This window comes from Candoia aspera, chromosome 2 (genome assembly GCF_035149785.1).
Source record: "Candoia aspera isolate rCanAsp1 chromosome 2, rCanAsp1.hap2, whole genome shotgun sequence".
NCBI classification, from domain to species: domain Eukaryota; kingdom Metazoa; phylum Chordata; class Lepidosauria; order Squamata; family Boidae; genus Candoia; species Candoia aspera.
Window position 1 is genome coordinate 104,276,283 of NC_086154.1, and position 24,830 is coordinate 104,301,112.

The 24,830-nt window shown below is 37.4% G+C and overlaps 1 protein-coding gene across 1 annotated transcript in view; it reads right to left on the minus strand.

Annotated features, from left to right (window-relative positions):
* The window catches only part of TBCD (tubulin folding cofactor D), a 169,330-nt gene that overhangs the window by 83,842 nt on the left and 60,658 nt on the right, over positions 1–24,830 (minus strand). Inside the window, exon 15 of the mRNA XM_063292673.1 lies at positions 7,644–7,800. Within this exon, the coding sequence (XP_063148743.1) occupies positions 7,644–7,800 (157 nt within the window). The remainder of the gene's footprint in view (positions 1–7,643; positions 7,801–24,830) is intronic.

Genomic DNA, 24,830 nt, shown 5'->3' on the forward strand with positions numbered 1-24,830 from the left:
TGGAATTCTTTCATATCTTTGACTTTCACTGGTTAAGCTCCTAGGGGGCACCATAATCTACTGAGTGAGACATGGGAGGATTTTAAACAGACTTTCCCTGAATTCCAACAAGATTTTAAACAGATTCTTTCTGATTCTTACCAAGTCTTTATGCAAGGCATTCAGGACATTGTGGAAAATATGAGGTCTAAAATGTTTCATCTGGTTGGGGATGTTGTGGATGAAACTGAGGAATTTAACAGTGACAGAAATGTCTCTTATAAGAGTGAGATCGGGACTTCTGTTGAAATGCTGGATGAACATTGGATAGTCAAGTTGGAGAAATGTAAGGGAAAGAACAAGTTGCAAGCCACAAATGAAATTGATCTTCTAGTGGAGTGCCATGGAAATGAAGGGGTTATTATGTATGGGAGGTCTCTGAAGAGAAGTTGGAGTTTTTGAGGGTGGCAGTTGGGCTGTTCAATTTTTTTTAAAGAAAAAAGCTGTGTGTGCATTGTGGGGATATGTAAATGCTCCGGTTTATTTTGAAGTGGGATAAGGGTTTAAGAATATTTATCTGGATTGCTTTTAGAGTTTGGCTAATTTCATTTATCTTTAATGATTTGGATTAAGATTATTAAGGTATAATAAAAATAATAATAAATGTCTTTTTGGATGGTTTTGGGTTTAGTAAGACTAAGATTATTAAAATTGTCATATTATCAAGTACAGTGGCAGACAATTTATATGTTTCTTTTAGTTCCATCTTTATTATAGTAGACAGAAATGTATAGAGTAGTAGTAGGAAGGAAATAATTAAATAAATGTTATCTTTGGGGGTGAAGTTGATTAGGAGGTTTATATATATTTTTTTTAAATATAAGGGGAGGGAGTAAGTGTACTTAGTGATTTTTATAATGTGCCAATGGAATGATTTATAGAAATAATGTGATTTTTTGTTTAATATAGAGTAAGGGATCGATTATGGAAATTTTTCGATATCCTTGCTGTTGAAAGTTGGAAGTCACCTCTTTTTATAACTTTGAAAAATCTTTCTCTTTTGTTTCTACACTTTTTTAGTTTTTTTTCTTTTTTTCTCTTTGTAGTTTTTTGTTTTTCTGTAGCTTTTATTTTTGCTTGAAATTTAATAAAATTCTTACAAAAAGATTTTCAAATCTTGTTGTATTAAAATCCAATTATGAACTATAAGGGTCCAGTATCAAGGTTTCAATTTAGAGCAGGATTTCCCAACCAGGGTTCCATGAGAGGTCACTAGGGGTTCTCTGGAAGATCACAATTTATTTAAAAAAATATTTCAAATTTGGGCAACTTCACATTAAAGAGGTAAGTTTCATTCTTTATTTTTAGTTTAAGAACAGTTAATGCATATATACAGGCCTACACATGAAATGAATATAATAATTTAGTAACCTCTGGCCTATATTTGAGCCTGAATGTATAAGGGTTCCCCAAGGCCTAAAAACATTTCAAGGGTTCCTCCAGATCAAAAAGGTTGATTTAGAGATTAGTAGTGATAATGACTTTTTGAAAGCATCGTAGCCTAATAAACAGAATAATTTATATCCTGAGAGTCAATGCCTTGGGACTTTCTAAAGTCAATCTGGCAAAAAAGAATATCCACAAACTCTGACCCTGACTCTATCCATACTACACATGCATATACTCACATCATGGTTATATCCTGATATGACCAGTGATGGCCCTGACACTCTGGAACACTTTGCTCCTAAAGCTTAGCCTGGCCCCCTCATTACTAGCATTCTGCAAGGAAGGGAAAACAATTTTGTTTAGATGAGATTTTAGTGGTGACACTGAGCTGCTATTTTTATTAAGACTATATAGCATTTCCTTTTGGTAAACCACAAAGAATCTTGGGATATGGTGGTATATTAAAAATGTAATTAAAAAAATAAACTCAGTGTGAGGCTACCTTTAAAGCTGAAGTTGCAACTGGTAAATAATGTGGCAACTAGGCTGCTAATTAATAGAAGATCATCCCAGAAGCATTTCATGCTCAAACAATACCCAACCCTTATTTTGAACCTGAAACTCCTGTTTCAAACTCAGACCACCCCCAGAATGGTCAGAGCAGCCCATCCCAAAGCCAAAACAACTGATTCAAGTTCAAAACATTGTAAACTCCTCTGCTTTTGAAGTCCCAAATGGCTTAGGCCTTAATTAACCCAGGAGACTATTGCTCCCATTATAAGGTAATATCTCCAGAAAATACTTGCTAAGATACCCCTGCACCTGGCACACAGGAAAGGGTCTTCATCTGCATCATTCCCTGAATATACTATGCATTACCCTAGAAGCTGTATGCAATCTCACTAAACTCCTTAAAGACATAGCTTTTTCATCAGGTTTTTAACTGTTAATCACATTTAGTAACAATAAGAATTAAGTTTCATTTTCAATATTCTGTACTTTATTTTTGTTAGCTTAGCTAGGAAAAAGGATCATTATTTCTCATCTTGATTAGGAATGCTAGAGGAAGAAAAAAATTAACTTAATCTCCACAGGCAATCCTGCTGCACAAAAGATCACAGATTGCCTATACTTAGAAGTCAGTATACTTTGAACACTGGCAAATCTTGAATCACATTTTTATGGCATGGAGCCTTCTCTGACTGCACCAACAAAATGTGGCAGCTCAATTGCCAAAACTCAACAGTACACTTTCCTACCATTGTATGATGAGAGGCACACTTAAAATGAAACTATTTCTACTGGTAAATCATACAGGGCTTACTATTAGCCATAAATTACTACAACTCTGCTCACCAGCTTCTTCAATGACTGTGAAAACCTAACAAATATAAATACGTTCCTTTGTGTTTAATTCAGCATATCAAGAAATGAGACTCTAGTCTGGCCCAAGGACAATAAAGAACCAACTCTAAAATGAGCTACCGTTTCTTCCTTTGGGTTCTTCCTTTCAAAACAAACCAGATTCTCTGATTCACACATAACAAAGTGGACTGTCTCTAGTTTGTTGCTGAACAGACTTGTAAATGTGCTATATGATTTGCTCTTCAAGAAGTATGTAAGACAAAGATGACCAACTCTCTGGGATTGATTAGGTTTGGGAGGGATACATGAACGTGAACACATATTTATTCACATATATACACATATACTATACATACAACTCCTTGTTGGGTTCTCTGAAGGGGCAGGGTAGCCTCAACCTCATCTCCTCCCAAGTTTTCTGATGAGGCTTCACCAGTAGAGAGAATGACGAGGCCTCCTTTCTCCTCCAGCATCCTGTCACAGTGAGGGATTATACTCTTCAGAGGGAAGCTGCCCTGTGGTCCGCTCTCTGCTCAGCCACTGTTCAGCCTTTCAACATTCTTCTGGGAACTGCTTATTTGATTGACGAAAGATCCCTCCCCCCCCCCCGGTAACAGTGCTTCCCAGCAGTCCACTGAGAAGTTTCCCGCAGGCTGCTAAAGAGTACATACTATTGCACTGGGCATGGACAAAAAGGGTTACAAGCAGGGAAACTCCAAAATGAGCCAATGGGATAGAATCAATGCCAGAGCTATTATGAGGACTTTAGGAATAAGATAATCAGCCTACATTTTGAAAGACCTCATTAGTCTATTCTGAAAATAACTTTAACCACAAAATCCAACATGCTGATGTGGAAAATGGAGTTACGGAGTGCAAATTCACTTAATATGTAACAGAAATTGCTCTTGAGAATGAACTCGTCAGACAACAAACAAATCCGTGTAGAAATTATTCTCAGCATTTCATCAGAGCACAAGATGTAGCTCTGAGCAATATTCATATTTCCTGATTCTGCAGGCTAATCTTGCCCTACGGCCAAGTGGCTCCATTTACATGAGAGCCACACCTCTCTTTTCTTCTCACCACGCAGTACTCCAGGGAAGACTAAATTGCCTGCACTCCCACACTTCAACCAATTTTTCTGAGATGAAATATGGTCTTGTTCTGAAGCACAGAGAAAGGAGGAGTTTTTCCATCTTCTCAAGAGTAAACTTCAGTTCTAATTATTTTTATCTGTCAGTTACCTCACCACTGCCAGAGCAACAAAATTATCCAGCAATTAAACTAAACAGAACTTTTAAATAAATGGTATCTTAAATCTCTTTAATAATTACAGAAACTCAGCATTATACTGTAACCTCCCGCAAAGCTTTTTAGTAAACCATAAAAATATTATATTATTTCAGTTATCAATATTTTTTAATATAGATTTTTACTACATTACAAAGTAGCTGTAACAGTCACCCCATCTGCACTCTTTAATGATTTCTCTGATAGCCTTCTTATACACACTCACTAATAACAATCCACTCAATTTTGCCTTCATGGCTTTCCATACTGCAATCAGGGAATGTTATGTGTTGGAATTTACTTTGAAATATTACTCAATTTTTTGCCTCAATTTCATTTCCTTTTGGGGGGGGGCATGCTTACATTTAATATGTCCATTTTTTTTAATGCGTTCAATCGTGTCCGATTGTTAGAGACTGCAATTCTCAGAGACTGCCTGGACAAGTCCCTGCAGTTTTCTTGGCAAGATTTCAGAAGTGGCTTGCCCTTGCCTCCTTCCTAGGGCAGAGTGAGAGTGACTGGCCCAAGGTCACCCAGCTGGCTTCGTGGCTAAGGCCGGTCTAGAACTCAGAGTCTCCCGGTTTCTAGCCTGATGCCTTAACCACCACACCAAACTGCCTCTCAGTGTGTCCACAGAATATGCTTAACTAGGTCAAAGGGCTGATTATCATACCATACAAACAGCTAATTCCAATTAGTGTACGCATGTGTTAGAGGCATTAGAAGAGATTACTTTTAGCCCAAACTAATGGAGCTACATGGTGAGTGAACTTAAGAAATGGATTGGAGGGGACAAACCTCCCCAAATTCTGTTCCCAGTGCACTGACACTGATAATTCTCTCTCTCTCTTTTTTTAATTTTTTTGGTTTCAAAAAGTTAAATGAGAAGCAGAAAGTCCCAGCTTTCTAGCCATCCTTGTGACAACTAGTCTGTCATGGCTAACTGCTCAACATTTGAGCAGGGCATTTCCAATCGTGAGGTGCAAATGCCTAGGTGAGTTTCTAAATACAGCACTGTAAGCTCCAGTAGAACTGCAACAAAGTTTAAATGTAAACTTAATCGGACTGAAGCAGCAATAGTACCTACATATTAGGTAAAATAATTACAAATATTTTGAATAATATCACTATCTGAGATCACTTGGCTAAACCTGAACACAAAATCAATGCAACTATGAATTCTTAAAAGATTTGTTCAAAGCAGTGAATTGTTCTTTTCTAAAAAGACAGCAACAATTTGTTTGTGGCTAAACAGATGACTCTCCTCAGACAGAAGGAGTGACACACCTAAGGCTAGAACTAAGAGACAAGAAAGAAAAGATAGGTGGTTACTGTTATTGGCTGTAAACCAAGGTATACTAATACAGATGAAACTGTGCGTCATGCTGCAAAAGTTCCTGATTCTCAACACAGAGCCTTATTGCTGAGCTCCCACACTAAATTATTACAACTGGAAAAGCAAAAAACAAACAAACCCCAAATAAAATAAAAAATCCAAAACTTATCTCACTATAAAACCACTTCAGCGGAAGAACTTTTTTCATAGGAAACAGAATATACAGGCAGAGTTACATTTAGCTTCATAAGTACATAATGAAACTTCTTTGGGTGAATTTCAGACAGCCAACAAAACCTTTAGACTTTAGGTTTAAAAAATTGATCTGGCAGCTTTAGCATGTTTTAACTTAAAAAAAATATTATAGAGATAAGATTGTGGAGTCCTTGGTGCTCCCTGAGCCTTGGTGTCTTCTTGCAGACGTTTCATTGCCAGACTAGGCAATATCTTCAGTGCAAACAAGGAGTGGGCCTTGCTCTCTGTTAATATACCATAGTTTGTCCAGCTTGTGTTGGTGGAGGTGTTGTTCTCTCCTTGGGAGTTCCTTGATTGGGCTGTTGTTTGCTGCTTGGTTGATTGACTGAGTTAATAGTTCCTTGATTAGGAACTATTGCACTGCTTGATTGTTCATCTGGTGTTGATCCTAGTGTTAATCTTTGCATATCTGGATGTTGATTGCTGGTGAGGTGTTCTGATCTTTTGGCTTTTCTATTGTCTCTTCTGAATGGTATGTAAATGTTGTTTACCTCTATGTGTCTGCTGATGGTTGCTTTGTCTGAGTGCCAGGCTTCCAGGAATTCTCTGGCATTTTTGGATTTGGCTTGGTTTAGGATGCTCACAGTTTCCCAGTTGAAACTATGGTTGAGTCTGTCCATGTGTTGTGAGATTAAGGAGTTCTCATCCTGTCCTCTGTCAGTTGGATTTCATGGATGTGCTCTGCTAGTCTTCTGCCTGTCTGTCCTACATACGTGGCTGTTACAGTCCTTACACCGTATGTTGTAGATAACTCCTGTTTTTTCTTCTTGGGCTACTGGGTCTTTTGGGTTACTTAAGATGTTTTCAAGGGTTTTGGTTGGCTTGTGTGCTACAGTGATGCCGTGTGGTTGTAACAGTCTGTTGGTAGTTTCTGAGATGTTTCTGAAGTATGGCAGTGTTATCCTTTTCATAGCTTCTGTTGGGTTGAGTGGTCAGGCTCTTTCTGATAAAGTTGAGGGGGTATCCATTTTGCTGGAAGATGCTGGATAGATTATCTGTTTCCTTTTTCTGGTGTTCTGGGTTGCTGCAGTGTGTAAGTGCTCATCTGAATAACGTTCTTACACAGCTCCTCTTGTGGGAGGTTGGGTTGCTGCTTTGGTAATGGAGCATTTGGTTAGTGTGGGTAGCTTTCCGGTAGACTTGTGTTTCTAGCTTGCCATCATTTCCTCTACTGATGAGGATGTCCAAGAAGGGGAGTGTGTTGTTTTTTTCACAAGGAAAGAACACTCATGTCCCCCCTTTAATTTTAAAACAAGAAGGAAGAATGTCTCCAAATTAAGCCAAGTGTTGAGCCTTGAGCTTTTAATCCAGAAATTCAGCCTTTCTCAACCATTTGACCCTGAAGGAACTCTTGAAATATTTTTCAGGGCTCAGGAAACCCCTGCACATTCAGACTCAACTATAGGCCAGAAGTTACAAAATTATTATATTTGTTTCATGTGTAAGCCTGCACATATGCATTAACAGTGTTCTTAAAGAATGAAACTTACTTCTTTAATGTGAAGTTGCCCAAACTTGAAATAATTTTTTAAATAAATCGTGATCTCCAGGGAACCCCTAGTGGCCTCTTGCAGAACCCTAGGTTTCCACAGAACCCTGGTTGGGCAACCCTGCCTTAGGCAGATGCTAGAAAGTGTTATTTCATGTACAACTAATTTCATTGTTAAAATTTGAAAAACAACATGTTTTTATTTTGCTAAGAACAGCATATTATGCACAGTTCTGGTAAAAAGTAAAATGGCTTTCTTAAGGATAATTTGATATTTTAAGAAGCTTATCATTGCTTCTTGAAGAAAATGGAAGTAAAGCCGCAGTTGTTCCAAAAACATACCAACATGTCTCATTATTAAAAACAAAATATTCTGTAGGTAGCAGAAAGGGGGAAATTTTTGTGTGCTTTGTGCTAATTGTCTTTGAATTTTAAGTACTCATTTATTTAAACTGATATTTCATTTTAATAACTTACCTTGCAATCTGATTAACAAAAGGCCTCAGTTCTAAAGGGTCATAGGCACGAGCAAAAGCCCAACATACATAACAAGCAGAATCCCGTACATTGGAGCCGACACTGCAAGCTCCCCGCTTCTCATCATAAGTCAGTCCTTTTAAAATCACAGGAACAACTGGAAAGTTTAAAAGAAGAAATATGAAACATACATCAAACAGTTGTAGAACTTGATTTTGGGAAACTTCACAGTGGATTGAATTAGTGCTGTTTTTTACTAATTATTCCATTTATAGGTGTAAATAAAGTTTACAATATCCTAACGTAAGATATTTTAAAGATACAATGGTGACTTCAGGATAGTGTTTTGCATTTTTGCAGTGCAAGCCTTTCTATCCATTGTTAATTAAAGAACAGGATATCAATGGCAACTAATCCTGATGCCTACGGATTATATCTTGTATCACAGCCAACATATTTTAGGTATACAGTAGCTGCTATGGAATAGCGGAACACTTCATGACTGCTAGCTTTCTGAATACTACCGTGGTTGACTACCAAGTGACTCAAAATGCTGTCTCAAATGCCCCTTGGCATGAATCAACTGGGGTGCTTGTTTTTATGCACCCCACAAATTTATATTGTCCCCAATCCTCTAGAGTTTGAAGAAACAAAGGGACTATAAATTTAAGACAAATCCTTTTTGCAATTACATGTTATGTTGATAGAAACAGTTGAATTTCACCTAGTAAAACTAAAATTTAACAAAGCAGCAGCCTATTTTGTTGTTGTTGTTCTTTCTAAGCACAGTGGTTGACAACCTTTTTGGGCCACTGGGGACGATGGAACTGAGTAAGCACATAGTGGCCATTATGGAGGGGTGCTTCCTTATTTATAAAATAGCTGTTAAAATGAACGTAATGAATTACCGAACACATTATCCAGGAAACAAATTGATGAGGTTGCCTCCTAGTAGCCCAGGATGTTCCAAGCAGCTTTGTCCTTCTATGATAGATCAGCATGCTTTCAAATAAAACTCTGAGTTGTAACTAGCTACCTTTTTTATTTTCTAAGAATTGTGGTGGAGCCCATTAAATGATGATACATAAATTCCTGGTGAGCTGTTCTTAACAAACAAGGTAGTATGCCAAGTGTCCTGAGCTTGAAACTGTTCTAAATGTTTCAACTTTAGAGCAAAACGACCTGTGCTCTTGGCAAAATAAGGCTTTTTTTCCAAATTGTGTTTAATTCTGATGCCCACAATTGGCTGATAGTTTTCTTTTGTTTCCAACCCAAATCAGTGTTGGAAAAGCATGATGTAAAAGGTGTCAGGACTCTGTCCATCTGTCTGTCCACCAGCAAGATAACTCTCTGAAAACTGAACAGAATGGGACCAAATACTGGGGGGAGACCAGCAAAATAAATAAAGTTTGAAGCTGCTTATGAAGAGAATTCATAGCCAATATAGCTATTATAGAAACAATGCATCACTATGGGACACCAGTTTAGAATGCTGATGATTGCTCCATTCTAAGCCCCTCCCTCTTTCCCCTGCTCCAGATCTAAGGGTATTGAGGCCATGCCATGCATGCCATAGATACACAGATTCAATACAAGTGTGTAGAAATACGTGTACACTCTGACTGAACACAATAGTCAATATGCAGAATAGACACTTTCTAGGACCACCACTGGTAAAAGAAATGGAAAGAATTCAAGAAGTTATGCTCTGGTTGCTTTCCCTATCTTGTTCCTTAGTTTTGCCCCTTCAATCCATGAGATTTGAAGAATACATTAATCAGTACATCACAAACACAAATTCCATCTCTCTAACCAATGGCTGGTGTCAGTAGGTGGAAGAAACAATGTTGATGACAGAGTCAGTTAAGCACATATTGCTGCCTACCTATTGGTGAGTTTAATACTGTTCTTTAGTCTTTAGCAAGCAAGTTAGAAGCTATGGGTAGTAATGTAATGTTGTTCTTTTTTGTTCGACATGTTTTGTCCTTTGTTTTTCAGAGAAGCTCCCAAATGCAAAAGTGAATATTGTAGATAATCAGTTTAGATAATGCTGCGATGCTGCTGAGCTTTCAGGAAGTTAAATGGAAAAAAAAACTATGTTGCTTTTGTTATTGTTGATCTTTCTGCATAGGTTTCTAAATGTGAAAAGTGTATACCGTATATGTGAATTAGGAAGAAGACTCCAGCTATCAGTCAGAGACATGTATTTTTGCAGTAGCCATGTTGTTTATGAGATGTGTTAGACTGAATCTATTGCTGTACTCATTTCGGTTACTATGCAGGCAAGCTATAAAAGTGTGTTTAATTGCTGTTTCCATAATTATGAGGACTTCAAAAAAAAATTTTTTTTTAAAGCTCAATTTCTGACTAATTAACCAATTCTTCAGCAGGCTAAATGGTAGGCAACATTAAGCATAGACTACCATTTCATCTGTTTTGGTCACCCTAAGATGAAAAATGAGGAAATAAGGGACTTAAGTTCATATTATTTCCTATGGTGGAACTATGAAATTATTCTGAATTGTGTTCTCCTGGAACACAAAAAGCCTGAAGAAGATTCAACAGAATACTCTGAGTAGGTATGTTTGTTACAAGCTCAGATGACAACTTCTATTTGTTTCATGGGCACCCTTCCTAACAAGAAGGATCTGAAGGCAAGAGCTTGAAGATTTATAAGCTTACCATTGCTTGAAAGTGACAAGGCATGATTTGAAGTAACCCGAAGTGTTTTTAACAAAGGTGTTTTCATAAGGGAGAAGAGGTAAGGTGCTAATCACTGAGTGGTATATATCAGCATATTCACTTCTGAAGGCTTCTGTCAGGGTTCTTTGGAATTCTGTTACCATTTTGTGTAAACCACAACCAATATTTCAAACGATAGTCCAGGAAAATTGGGCCCCCTCAGATAAAAGTAGTTGTACATTTGATGAGTCAAATGATTCTTTAACATAGCAATTAAAAATAAAGTTGTGAGGGGCATATTTTAATTCCAAAACATAACCAGCAACAGATTCGTTTAGATATATTCTCCAAAATTTACAGCCTTTCCATTATACTAAAAAAAAAAAGCCTTAGCAATTTAATAGCCACCCTGCAGCTTGTGATTTTTTTTTTTCAGTTGAAGAAATTTCTGAATTAAATCTTTCACACAGTTCTAATGGTATGCTGCCAAAGTCTACCAACTGCACAGGTTTCTCTAAAAGGCTTCCTCTTGGCATCTGTCAGGCAGGTCATATAGTTTAAACACAATGCTTACTGAACTGTAATTTAAACAACTGCTGTAGCCTACAGAAACTACAGTCTGATGGGGAAACAAGTCACTTAATTTTTGCATATTCCTCACTTGATCATGATTTGCCATCCAAATTTCACTGGATGAGTGAATACAAGGTAAAGGTGGGGAGGGTAGAGATATATGCATTTCATATGTCATATGTTTAGTAATGAATACAGCCCTGTATAGAGTTCCACTCTCCCTGTTTTCATTAGAAGTTCTGTGGTTTAACAGTTAAAAGACTGAGGAAAGGCATTCTCTCAATTTCAGTACTTGAAATAAGGGAGATAACTTGCTTTAAGATAATATATGCACAGCACCTTAACAGTTAAAAGCATTTTATGAATTATTACTATTATTAGTATTAATCTTTCTTTCTGCTTTGACAGAAAGGAGAACACAGAAGGTTCTATTACCAAGCCCTAGCATTCTTGTGGTTTCCCTATTGTGTCTACAGCAGTGTTTAGAATACCTTGTAATACTCAACAGCTTTCAAGTCTGAAATGAGAAATGTCTATTTCTCAGTTGGTGTGGAGAGACAGTCTGTGGCACTAATAGCACTATTTTTAAATGCTGAAATATTACAATGTACTTAAAGACAAGGACAAAAAGAATATCTGCTTTATAATTTATTTTAGTGCATTATGCACAGAACCTCAACATCAGTAAGTATTGTCTTTTTTTTTTAAAAAAGCCTATAAATTATGTTAGAACAACACCAACACCACCAAAGGAAGGTCTTAAGGAAGGTCTTCTTCCTTGCCCTTTCTCTAAAAAAGAATGTTGACAAACAGCACATATTAGCAACCTCTTGTTGCCAATCAAGGAAAGATCTCTCCTTTAATGTTAGATATCCAACAGCAGGATGGTTGTAATCAACCTCTATTGAACATTCTTTGAGGGAGCAAATATACGTAAAGCATTTTTATTGTTGTATTAGCCTCATTTTAAGGCCACAGGGATTTAATTTTACCATGTTGAACGCAGGGGTCTCAAACTTACAGTCCTGCATACAGGTCACACACTGCCTTCCAGGTTATTCTGTGTGGCTTGAACCATACTAACATGCCACAGCCTGAAATAGGGTGACAGCTTACTGATCTCATTTAGGCACCGTGGATCCTTGCTAAGAAGACAACAGAGCTCTGGGCTTAGGCAGGTAAGCTGAGGAGCTGCTGCCCTCCTAGCTCAGTATCCAGGTATTGTCATGGCTCAGGTTGGTGCCTGCTGGCTCACCACTGGGAACAAGGAGCTGTGGCAGTATCAATGGCAGGGGAAGTGGGCATCCCCACTTGCCTTCCTGCCACAGCCTCCTAATTACTTCCTAGTGTCTTCCCTCTGCCAGACCCAGCCAGTGTTCTTCAGGGCCTCCTTGTGCTCCACACCCATTAGTCAGGTGCAGCTTTGGGAAAGGCAAACAAGGCAGGAAGCAGCAGCCATGGCAGCATTTCTCAGCTATCCAGATAAACCTGGCTGAGAGGGGAGCCTATCTTCTGACATGAAAGAGGGTGGAAGGCCATTCCTACCCAACTGGTAGGAACAAGGATGCACTTCTGGCTACACTCTGCCACTAACAGCTAGGGAAAAGGAGATGCTGCATTCTTTTTTGAGCTCTCCCTCCAGGGACCTTCTTTGTCTACTGCCCAGGGCTTGCACTTGATGGCCTATTTGCTAATTTTACCCCTCCTCCTGCATGTCCCAAAGGAGCTGGTCCTGGTTTCTGGCCACTTTCACTTGCATCAGCCTCAAATTTTAAATTTGACTTGAAGCCCCAAACCTCCATGCTTCCCAGTTACTAACAAATGTAAAACATGAAGTCGTATTTTTCCTTGTGTGACAGAATATATTTATTTAATAAATTTTAATGATTTTTGTTTTAAGCTGGCTTTCTGTTAAAAATTATCTGGATAGGACATTCAAGCTCATTAGTACAAACATCACATAGATAATATGAATTTAATGAACTTCCTTATAAGCCACAAATAATGCCTCCAAAACCTCTAACTGGGGTGGAATTCATTTTATTGAGGAACAAACAATCTCTCCCAATCTCTCACCAACAGCAAATTCAACAGCAACTGAAGGAAAAGAAATGGACAGATCAGATTTCCTGGTTTGCTATTGATTGCTCCTCTGGATAAGAACAGAATGGCAATTACCATAAATTATCTTAAAAGCTCCACCTTTTACACTAGGAAAAATATGCACTATTACCACAAAACAGAGATAAAAGAGATCCAGCAAAGAAGAAATGAAAAAAAAAATCAAACTTTTTAGTAACCCAAAAATACCCATTAACACTACAATTAAAGACATGTAAAAAAAACCCTAAAAAAATAAAAACACCCACACAGAATATTCTCCATGGGAAAGCCACACAGCAGAACTAATAGTTTGGTATTCTCCTCTACATTTTGTGGGAAAAAAAATAACAGCAGTAGCACTGTCCTTAAAAATGTAGTTTAACTGGTTCTCCAGCATGTTGAATAAATTGGTAAAAAAATGAATTTAACTGGTTATGCAGGAACATGGAAAAAGTTCCCAGAGGCAGTTTTTGAGAAGTACCATACTACCTTTTGTGAAGATTAAACATTCCTACTACCAACATTAGTACCTATGCAATAGCAATTACAAATTAAAACTTGTTCATTATGATAGTGGAGCTTAATTCACTGTATTGGTCAATACCTATGAAAATATAAGTCAAGAAAGAAAATACTTCATAATAGCAATTTGACTACAAGTGAACATGAACATTTCTTTGCTCAATTTTCATGAGCTGAGAAAGAAAAGCAGAGGGCATTTTAAAGAGTATGTGTCTGATGTGTCCGCACATCATAATGGATAAATATTACCTCAATGAAGGCAACAGTACTCTCAGTATCAACTGCTTGGTATTGTGAGTAGGAAAGTACTATCAAACTTAACTTTTGCTTGTGGACATCCCAGAGGCATCTGACCAGCCATTATGGAAGAAGCATACTATATTTTAGGTCTAATCCAGAGGGGTTTTTTGCATTTTATTCATGTATGCCTCTCTGAGTCGTAAACTATAAGTTGGGCAGTCTTACAAATTTCTTCAATAAAATATAAAAATTGAATATAAAACCATCAGTGACTCAAGACAGCTGACTACGAGCTTTCATAGGTATTTAATTAGAAGGACTTTACCAGGGGAACCTTTGATCACCAATCCCAAAATGGCCAATGGACAATGTGTGTATGACATTCCTCTCCGCAAAGCATGGAGCCACTTTATAGGGAAATTTAACTTTTGGCAATTCATTTTAGAATGAATTATTATTCCAAACTTATAGACGTCTTTTTTTTTTTGCTTCCTTGGCTTAGTCCATGGAAGAGAAATTGGCTTGTAGACATGAGTTTCTGAGTTTACAATCTGTTTAATCAGAATCAGCATCCAATACCAAGAAAGGTTTATAATAGGGCTAGGCAATACTGTCTCTATGGATACCATTTTACTTGTAAACATCTTCTCCTGCATCTGTGAAGTGACCTATGATTTTATATTCTTGATTAAAGCGAACAACAGGTGGCAATGAGCACTTCAAACCTAAGAGCAGGCCTCCAATGTCCTGTTATTTTATACCACAGAATACCACTGGACCCAGCAGAACCAAATCACATTCTTGGGGAACAAGATAGGCAGTTCGTGAAGAAAACTGATCACCCAACAAACAAAAGAGATGGACTAGGTAGTCTTAAGTACTACTGATTTTTAGAAATTAGATATGGCAATGGGGCAATGAGAGAAAAGCTTTGGATGGTTTGTGACCCAAGACTGTCATTAAGAGAACAACAACCCAAAGAGACAACTGAGAATTCATGGACAGGGGTGGGAAGGCCTGGAGTTTAAACCGGTATGAGGAAGGAGGAAGCAAGAACGTATCTGCTATCAAGTCCTGTGAAATGATCCAGGAGGATAATGGAGCAAGCTGTAGAGCGTGCACTAGGAGCATGGAGCATGGACAGAATGACTGGGCAGGGAAGGACTCTACTTGCTATGTGTTCATGATCTTAAGAAAGTAGATTGTTTTTAGTCGCACAGGTCTGCCCTACAAAAAATTGGCTTTTGCTACTCAGAAACCATTTCTGCTTTATAATTTTTGATCAAATTACTAAATCCAATACAGAAACTATTTGGTACTCATGAGACTTTTTGCACATTTAAAATGAGGAATATTCCTATTAATTGCAAGAATGCTCTGTTCTGGTCAGTTGATAAGACCTAAAATTGAGAAAAAGGAAAAGAAGTAAGAACTGAGGAGAATGCCAATGTACTTCTGCTCATTAGTGTTAAGTGCATCAGATCAAAAGATCCCTTTAATCATATGCTATTAGTTGCTCTGCAGACATATCTTACCCATATGAATGCACTGAAATTGATTTCTAAACCAGCCTACATAATTTGTATTGCATCTGGCTAGATGAACCAAGTAAACAGGTATGATAGACTGCTAGAAATGTATATATCTATCCATCCATCCATCCAATTTATATGGCCACACATCTCAACAGGTAACTCTGGGTGGCAAATAGAAATAAAATAGAATAAAAACAATAGCAAACATTATAAAAATTATAAAAATTATAACACAGGCAGCTGAGAAACAACAACCCAAATCACTATTTAATACATTGTTTAGAAAATGTTTAAAACATTTTCTATTGTTTTCGTAGCTACTTAGAATTGCAAACTGAAAAAAAAAGCCTATGAAGCCTCTATAAAGCTATGATATTTGGCCAAATTTGCTCAGTGACTCACAAATGTTACAGGTTGCTTTCTATAAGTGCTGTTTTGTAGTGTTTTATCACTATTTTCCATCTGTACATATTATAGATAGTTAGGACAGCAGGTAGCTGCTCATAATGAGCAAGAATGGGACAAAATGCAACAACTGATAACTTGGCTACCTTGGGTCACCATGTTTTTAATTATGGTTTAATGAATTAGCTATAAATGTTTGGGTTTAAATAACCTGCTAGGGCAGAAACCATGGCTTACAAACTACAGAGGTTGGTTCACATATCATACCCCCCCACCACCCAAAAACCCCTGCACAATTTGGCTTGGTGGAATGCACTCTGTGACTGAAAAGAAGGAAGTCTTATTATTGAGGATGCCAGCATTGAAAGGTAAGTTTCACATCTTTCAAGCACACAGACAATTGGAACATGGAATGAAAAACATGGAATTGTCAAAATGAAAATAAAGCATATCAAATGGGCTATCTTACAAATAAACGAACTTAGTTGGGCCAGAACAACTCCAGGACAGTAGTGAGTAAAGGCCACAGGGCTGTCTAAGCATTCTGCTGTTCAATAGTTTTATCAATGATGTGGATGAGGGAGCTAAAGGGACACTTCTCAAGACTGAAGATGACAAAAAAGTGAGACTGTGGGGATATTTAAAATAATATCTAAGATATTCAAAAAAAAGCTAGACCGGCTTGATCAGTTGGCTGAAATGAATAGGATGGAATTGAACAGGGAGAAATGTAAACTTCTGCATTTGTGTAGGAAAAATGAAAGGCACAAATATAAGATGGAGGAAATCTAGCTTGTCAGTAATACATGTGGAAGAGATCTGGATGACCTTGTCAACTACAAGTTAAACATGAGTCAGCAGTTTGATGCAGCTGCTAAAAAAGCAAATGCTCCCTTGGGGTGCATCAATAGTAGCTCAGAGTCCAAATCACACAAAATAATTGTTTTACTACCCTGCCCTTGTCAGACTCATTTGGAGTACCATGTCAAGTTCTGGACATCACCACTCAAGGAGGACAGCAACAAATTGGATTAAATTCATAGAAGAACTACCAAGATAGTGAAAGGTCTGTGAACCAAGACTTCTGAGGAATGTTAAAGGATCTGTGTACAGTATGTTTAGCTTCTAGAAAAAATGACTGGGGGGAGATGTGATAACACCCTTTCAAATTTCTAAACAGTTTTCATTCAGAAAAAGGAGTGGACTTATTGTTTATTGCCCTAGAGGGCAGGACAAGAACCAATGGATTAAAATTAAAAGGAATCAGGTTCAGGCTAGGCATCAGGAGGAACTTTTTGATTATGAAAGCTATCAGTCTATGGAAGAGGTTGCCACATGAACTAGAGAATTCTTCTTCACTAAAGGTCTTCAAACATAGGCTGGATGATCATCTGTCAGAGATGCTCTAGTGCAGTGTTTCTCAAGCTTGGCAACTTTAAGAAGTGTGGACTTCAACTCCCAGAATTCCCCAGCCAACATGGCTGGCTTTGGAATTCTGGGAGTTGAAGTCCACACTTCTTAAAGTTGCCAAGCTTGAGAAACACTGCTCGAGTGGATCCCGTGCTGAGCAGGGGCTAAACTAGATGATCTCTAAAGTCTCTTCTAACTCTATGATTCTTTATTTTAACTCTAAGATTATATAATTTACTATTCTGAATAAGAGACCAAATAAAGGAATGAAGTGCCAATGATACTCAAAAAAGACTTACTAGGTGGTTAAATATTTGCTCAACTAACCAGTGAATAAGTGTATGCCACCTATTACAGTTGCAATGGAGGAAGACACTGAAGGATTTTATGGTAAATTGAAAGAGGTGCTAGATGCAACATCAATAAAGGATTTAGCATTACTAATGAGTGACTGGAATGCAAAAAGTGAGGGAATGAAAGAACAGTAATCAAAGCAAGAATTTGATATGGTGAATGCAACAGTGCAGGAGAAATATTAATCAGGTTTTGTGAAAATAATTCTTTATTTATTACTAATATTTGTGTCAAGCAACATAAACTCAGACATTGCAAATGGACATCACTAGATGGACAGAAACAAACTGACTCCATAACAGGAAACAGAAGATGAAGAAGTCCAATTCAGTCTCTCAGACATTTCTAGGTATAAATTGTGGAAAAGATTGAATTATTGGTAGTAAAAATTCAAGATAGACTTAGAAAATTAAAGAGGCAAAAGTGTGCCAGCAAAATATGTTCTGTGGGTCAAACTTAAGATTAATGTAAGGAATTGACTGAGAATGCTTAGCATATGTGAAAAAAAAACTTGATGAGCTATGGAAAAGGTAAGTGTTCTCTTATCGTTACACATTTCAATCAAAAATGTTAACGAATAGGGGAATAAAACAAAAAAAGAAAAATGAGAGACCTTTTTAAAGTCAGAACACACGCTGGAAAATTTATAGATAAGATGAGAATTACTTTTGAGTATCACAGAAGATATTTAATAGGCAAATGAATTAAAGGAAGATGGAAAGGCTATATTGAAACTATTGAAAAATTTTGCAGAATGATAGGAACATTTGTAGAGAGACAATATATTTAAGAACTAGAAAGCTGTCAAAAAAGAACAGATGCAGATGAAATGCTCATTGAATTATTAAATCTGCAGAACCAGAGAAAGTTAAAATCTTAACTGCTCTATATCAACAAATACGGAACAAGATTGTGTGGTTTAGACATCAGAATAATTAATATAATAAACTTGTAATAAAGAAAGGAAATGGAGCCCACTTCAATCTAGCATTATCTGTTGTACTTTCACTTTCAAAAATGGCAAGAAAAGAACAAGAAGAGGACAAAAATGATGGATCTTATACAATTTTGATCAGGGTAGGGTTTCTTTTTTAAATGTAATTAACAGTAGAATAAGGAAATGAATAAACAAAGAAGAGATTCTAGAAATGCCCAATACTACTTTAAGATAATTTTACAGCTATATAGCTTGTTATTTAATGTAACCATATGCCAATAATACCTAATGCTAACTAAGTGTTCAGTCCATAACATCTAGACTCTTAACTACAGTTAGTTTAACTAAGTATTCAGTTCATAATATCTGGAGTCCAGGGTTTCTCAACCAAGTTTCTGTGGAACCCTAGGGTTCTGTGAGAGGTCACTAGGGGTTCCCTGGGAGATCATTTATTTTTTTTTAAAAATTCAAATTTGGGCAACTTCACATGAAAGAGGTAAGTTTCATTCTTTATTTGTAGTTTAAGAACACTGTTAATGCATACATACAGGCCTACGCATGAAACGAATATAAGGTTTTTGTAACTTCTGGCCTATATTTGAGCCTGAATGTGCAGGGGTTCCCTGAGGCCTGAAAAATGTTTCAAGGGCTCCTCCAGGGTCAAACAGTTGAGATAGGCTGAATTTCTAGAGTAAAAGCTCAAGGCTCAACACTTGGCTTAATTTGGAAACATTCCTCCTCCTTGTTTTGCTTCCCCTGTTTTTGTAACATTTTGCCTGATGATTTCTGAAAAAGCTAAAAGCTTGGAGGTTCATTTGCACTATTTTGGTTGTTGATAAAAATACTACCCAACTATGGATTTTAAAGTTATGACAATTCATCTGGAATGCTGTGATGAAATAATATTTTGTTGTTCTGGCAGAATGTGAATAAAGGATTAATTGGCCACTTTCTTTTAAGGAAGAAAACAATAAAACTAAAAGAACTGAAAAGGGTAGCGGGACGATGGGAAAGGCAGTTGACAGTTGGACCAGATAAAAAGAAGGTAAAGAAAACAAAAAAGGAAGAAGAAAAAAATTGAAAGATTGACAATCCCTTGCAACAATCCAATCATTCTATAATTAAGAGTTTCGTTGTTGTATCTGTTTAGAGAGAAACACCACACCATGTTCTCTATTGGTTCATACATTACTGTTGTTAAATAACATTTAATTGTTTATGATCAAATGGTCATATTAGAAAAGGAGAGGCACAATATAAATACCTGGAAGGGAAGCAACCTTGAAATCAAGTCAGCCCCCAAGGAAGAATAGAAAGAAAAGGTATAAACAAGGAGAGAAATTATATGCAACGACCAGCTTCCCCATCTTTTTCAAATACAGTGGCCAACTCCAGTTGAAAGTAATTATGGAGAACCACCATCCAATAATGTGTATATTGTATATGCATAATATAATATTGTATATTAATATTAATTAATACTAGAGAGGGATGAGGGGAGAGGAAAAGATGACCAGACAGAGAAGGAAGGGAAGAGAAGACAGAGAGAAACCCTTGTGAGTGCTCTTTAACTCCTTTCTTCAAACATCTATTGTATTCCTGTTGACTTCTATAAAATCTTCATGGAAACAAATGGAAGTCATCCCTTCTTTCAACGATGGTAAATCAAGCCAAATCAGAACCCAAGGACTCCGAAACATGAAGAGAAAACCAAAAATCAACTGTAGAATACAAGCATAAGAATATAAGACTCCTAATATTGGGGGCACTTGAGAAAAATGGCAAAGAGCAAATGATGTACAAGTGAGCAGACTTCCTCATACCCTGCTGTTGTACCTTGTAAATGCATGTCCTCCTAACATAATGAGGGAAACTGTTGAGAATACTGGGCAAGATGAACCACTGACCAAACTATCTGCATCTGTGATACAGGATGAATAACCACACTCTTGTTTAGTTCACCTATAGCACATAGCACATTAGCTGTTACATCATCTTCAACAGTAGATTAACATTCTAGCTCTCAACAGCATGAATCCCTAAACATATATAGAAGTAATCCAGAATATGATAATTCTTATTTTCTATGAATCATAAGTTTAAGACACATCAAGCATCAAACTGTTGTATTTTTGCCCCCAAAATTGCCTAGTTGAGCTAACTTGCTCAGACTTGTAACATCCCACCAAAGTAGGAGATTAGAAGCCATTGAGGAGGACAAAAGAGTGCTTCAAAAGGTGTTAAATGCAAGTCAACGATTGTGCAAGCGGAACTGGAAAAGCACATAGAAGGGATTGTGTAAAATCTTCACAAGTTTGGGGTATAGTCTTAAAATAGTTTTTGCTGTTTATCAGGATGTTGAAAGGTAAAATCTCTTTCAATTAAAGCTCGATGACTTCATGAAATGTAATTTAAAAGGAGATATGCAAGTGGAGATGCACTGGATTAACAGTAACTACAAATATGTAGAAACTTGGCTACATTATTTGAACGAGTGCAGTATTAATGACTTTATTAATGACTATATTTATTTATAATTTAGAGGCTGCTGACTCCCTGACTCTGAGCAGCTTACAGTTAAACAGAAAAAATACAAAAAGAAATCATGAGCAGCCTGATACATATGGCTTTGTGCCTGTGGCGGGACTAGAACTCAGAGTTTCCTAGTTTCTAGCCTGGTGCCTTAACCACTACACCAAACAAAAAAATCCAACTGGGGCACAACCATCACCCCACCCAAAGCCTGGGAGAGTAGCCAGGTCCTTGCTGTGTTTCCTGAACATCATGAGGGTGGAGCCATCTGGATCTCTGGTGGATATCATTCCAGGCCCCACAACAGAGCAGGCCTGCTTCCTGGATCCCACTAGATAAGACTGCTCAACTGATAGGACCCAAGCACACCTACTCTGCCCAATATCACTTATCTATTTTCTATTAGGAATGACATAATAATGTACTTATAAATCTCTATAATTTGTTAGTAATGAAAATATTTTTTTCTGATACATTGGAATTCCACAGACAAATCTAAGTATGGAAGCAGTAATTACTAAACCATTATCAATGTTTTTTCCCAAAATATACTGAATGTCAGAAGTTATAGCCTGCTTTAAGAGATGCAGGCCCTTTAGTACATTATATAAACCTATGCAGTTTGAGCCAGTTTGAAGATAAATAAGCGACACCTTTTTTCCCCCAAATAACATCCCAAGACACACTGGCATTATTTTGCACCAATTGCAATGTGCAAAATGTTGTTAACAATGATAACAATCAACACTGCATAAAACCTACAATTACATCGCCTCCAATATGATTACTGCATTCATCCTCTTCTGAAGGGTGTCACCTATCAGGTGATTGGTCCATATGTATGTAATAATTATACAATACTAGATGAAAGTACAATAAGCTCACCTCAACAGAGGAAAACAGCTACCAGCTTTTCTAGGTCAATTTTCCAGGACCAGTTATACCTATTAATGAAGAAAACAAGAAGCATCCTGTCTCTGAGGCTGTGCTCCCTGAACTTGCATATCCAGGTATTTTATTCTATTGCCTCCAGTTTAATACAATACCTACTGCACCTGCACGTTTTGCTCTACTTCAGCCCAGTTGAGCAGGTCTGCCCAGAAGCTACCACTTCCAGGGAGTGGCTGGCTTTTAATAAGCTCTCAGATGCACTGGGATCATGCCCAGGGGCCAGCATCACTTCCCTAGCTTTCTTCAGATTGACAAACATAAAAAAGAGAACAGATTAACTTTCTTAAAGAAACCTTAGCATGTCCTTTGTGACTCCCAAACATGGCCCACCAATGACCTAAATCTATTGACTTCCAGGTACCTATACACTGGTCTCTTCACCAGTCCACTTCACATCGGCAACATTTGAAAAGTAAAGATTCATGGTGTATTTTAAGTTACCTTCATATTTACTATAATTATTTCTTTAAAATGTAAACGCTACTCAATCCAAACTTTATCAGCGTGGCTTACAATGATACAAATTAAAAGGGGAAAAAAGACACAAGTTCAGTAACGATCAGTTTCCTAGATACTGACACAATAAGGAAAGTCCTAACACCAAAGCTCAGTTTGATATAGATCTGATCAACTTTATCTGCAGAGAATATTGCAAACTACCACAACTGTTCCTGCTCCCTCCTCCCCCAACATCTTAGTGGAAGAGATGCCTTAGAATATAGAAAAGTAATCTGGCAAAGGCAAAGAAGCAAGCACTGACTGCTGCATTAAATGGACCTGAGTATATGCTCAGCCTAGTTTATTCCAAGAATTCTTCCATTTGTATTACAGTTGAAATCTTGTCCACTTCAATGTGCTCACCTCCCTAGTAATAATATTGCCGAAACCAAGGTGAGCAGCTTGTCAGCTCATTTAAGAAACCAGCTGGATCCATCAAGGCCTAGATCAGATTATTTTAACAATCTTCTATCTATGCAAAGATCTCTATCAGCTACAAATCTAAAACTGACCAGGAAGTAATATATCCATGACAATGGGGGCTACACAAATTTCAGCAACTTTTGTATCACAAGCTACACACAAACAGAACATCAAATTGAATGTGCACTCTCTAGCATACATGCAGCCAGATACCAATTGGGACACATCTATAGTTGCCATGGAGTACATGAAATCCCAACCCAGGACAAAAAACCTGGCTAACTCAAATAATCAGGTAACAGATGTTTTACTTCCTGAAGAGCAGGATTTTTAGGCTGGCCACCTTTTACATCATTTTTAGTGTCATCCTGACTTCTTTGGTTAGTCTACAATCTGAAAACAAGGCAGACCAGCCAGCAGAGTGCTCTTCTTTCTTTGCAACATCCAAGTTGCATGATCATACCATATCTCCCCTGTTATTTGTTACTTCAGTGTTCCCTTCCAGGCTATTTTCTGGGTCTCACATACCCTGCCTCTGTAACATACCTCTTAGCACTAAGCCCCAGTACAACCAGTGGTCCAATTCCTCCCACATTTAAAAAACCCACCTGCTTCCCGTTCAAAAAGAAAATGTGGAGTGCTCTCAGCCTTTCTAAGGTAATCCCCTTAGTGATGACCATATTGACTAGGAGTAGTATTTATTTTAAGATGATGGAAACTAGGGCAAATGGCCTCTACAGGGATCACACAATTAAATATATGATCCTGTGTGGAATTTGTTTTTCATAAGCGGCAACACAGTCAGTCAGTCAGTCACATGGCAAACTTCATTTGTCACTACATGGCTGTCTCCTTTTCAGACACCATTCACAGGGGAAGCTGATCGTTTTTGTTCATTTATAGCATACATACAGTACTTAACAATTATTTTTTGCATTGGTAAATGTGACTTTGAAGTATTTTATATCTTTGAGTCTTTGACTTTAAAAAAAAAATTGATTATGAGCAATAAACGTTTGTCCTGACCTGACTAGGCCTTGTAGAAAAAAAAATCCTCCCTAAATTGCTGTTCACTTCTGGAGAGTTATCTGATTCTTAGCTTCAATTATTTTAGCTGACTGCCCATTTTCAGAAGGGAAAAAAGGAGGGTACTTGGCACATCTGTGAGAATAAGGTGTTCCATATTGAGAGGGCCTCTGCGGAGGATAGCCTTTGAGACAATACTCTTTTGATCCCTGGTGGGGAGTAGGAATCTAAGCATCTCCTCTCATCTTGCATGCCTGGGATAAACAGATTATATCTAGAGGATATAATCTGTGGTTCCTGAGCCAAGCCACATTGGGTTTCATAGGTCAATAGCACTTTGAATTGGACTTGGAAACCTACTGGTAGCCAGTATAGCACCTGGAGAATTGTTGTGATATTGCAATAGTTGTTTTCACATGCTAACATCCTGACAGCCGCATATTGTACCTACTGTATTTTCCAGGTTCCCTTAAGAGACAGCTTACGTATATATAATAAACAGGTAACAGTACCTGCTCTTTACCTTTCATCTCCTGCTAGTTCCTTCAGTCTCCTATTAATGCCCTGAAACTCAGCCTTTTGCCTATGTTTTTACATTTGCATTAATCTTTGAAATCTCATCTATATGTACTAGTGCTTGATCTCAAGCTTCCCTGTAATCTTATTGTCCTTTCCACCACCATCCTCCTATCTGGGGAAAGGTTTAACACCCAATAATACCTTAGTAAAATTATCTAGTCTGAAATACATGTTCCTTTTTTCAGTCATGATAAACTGAAAAAGTTATGTATTTCAGTGGCAACCTCAGAATCCACAAGGCTTCTAAGATCTAAGTACAAATGCCCAATTTTCTGAAAAAGGTTATGTAGCAGTAAGAAATAGCCTAAGCCCTTGAACCATTTGTTGAAGAATAATGAATAACAGGACTAAGAGTCTCATTTGAGAAAAGACATCATAAAATGTCATGTGTGACAACACAAAACTGAAGTCTTTTGC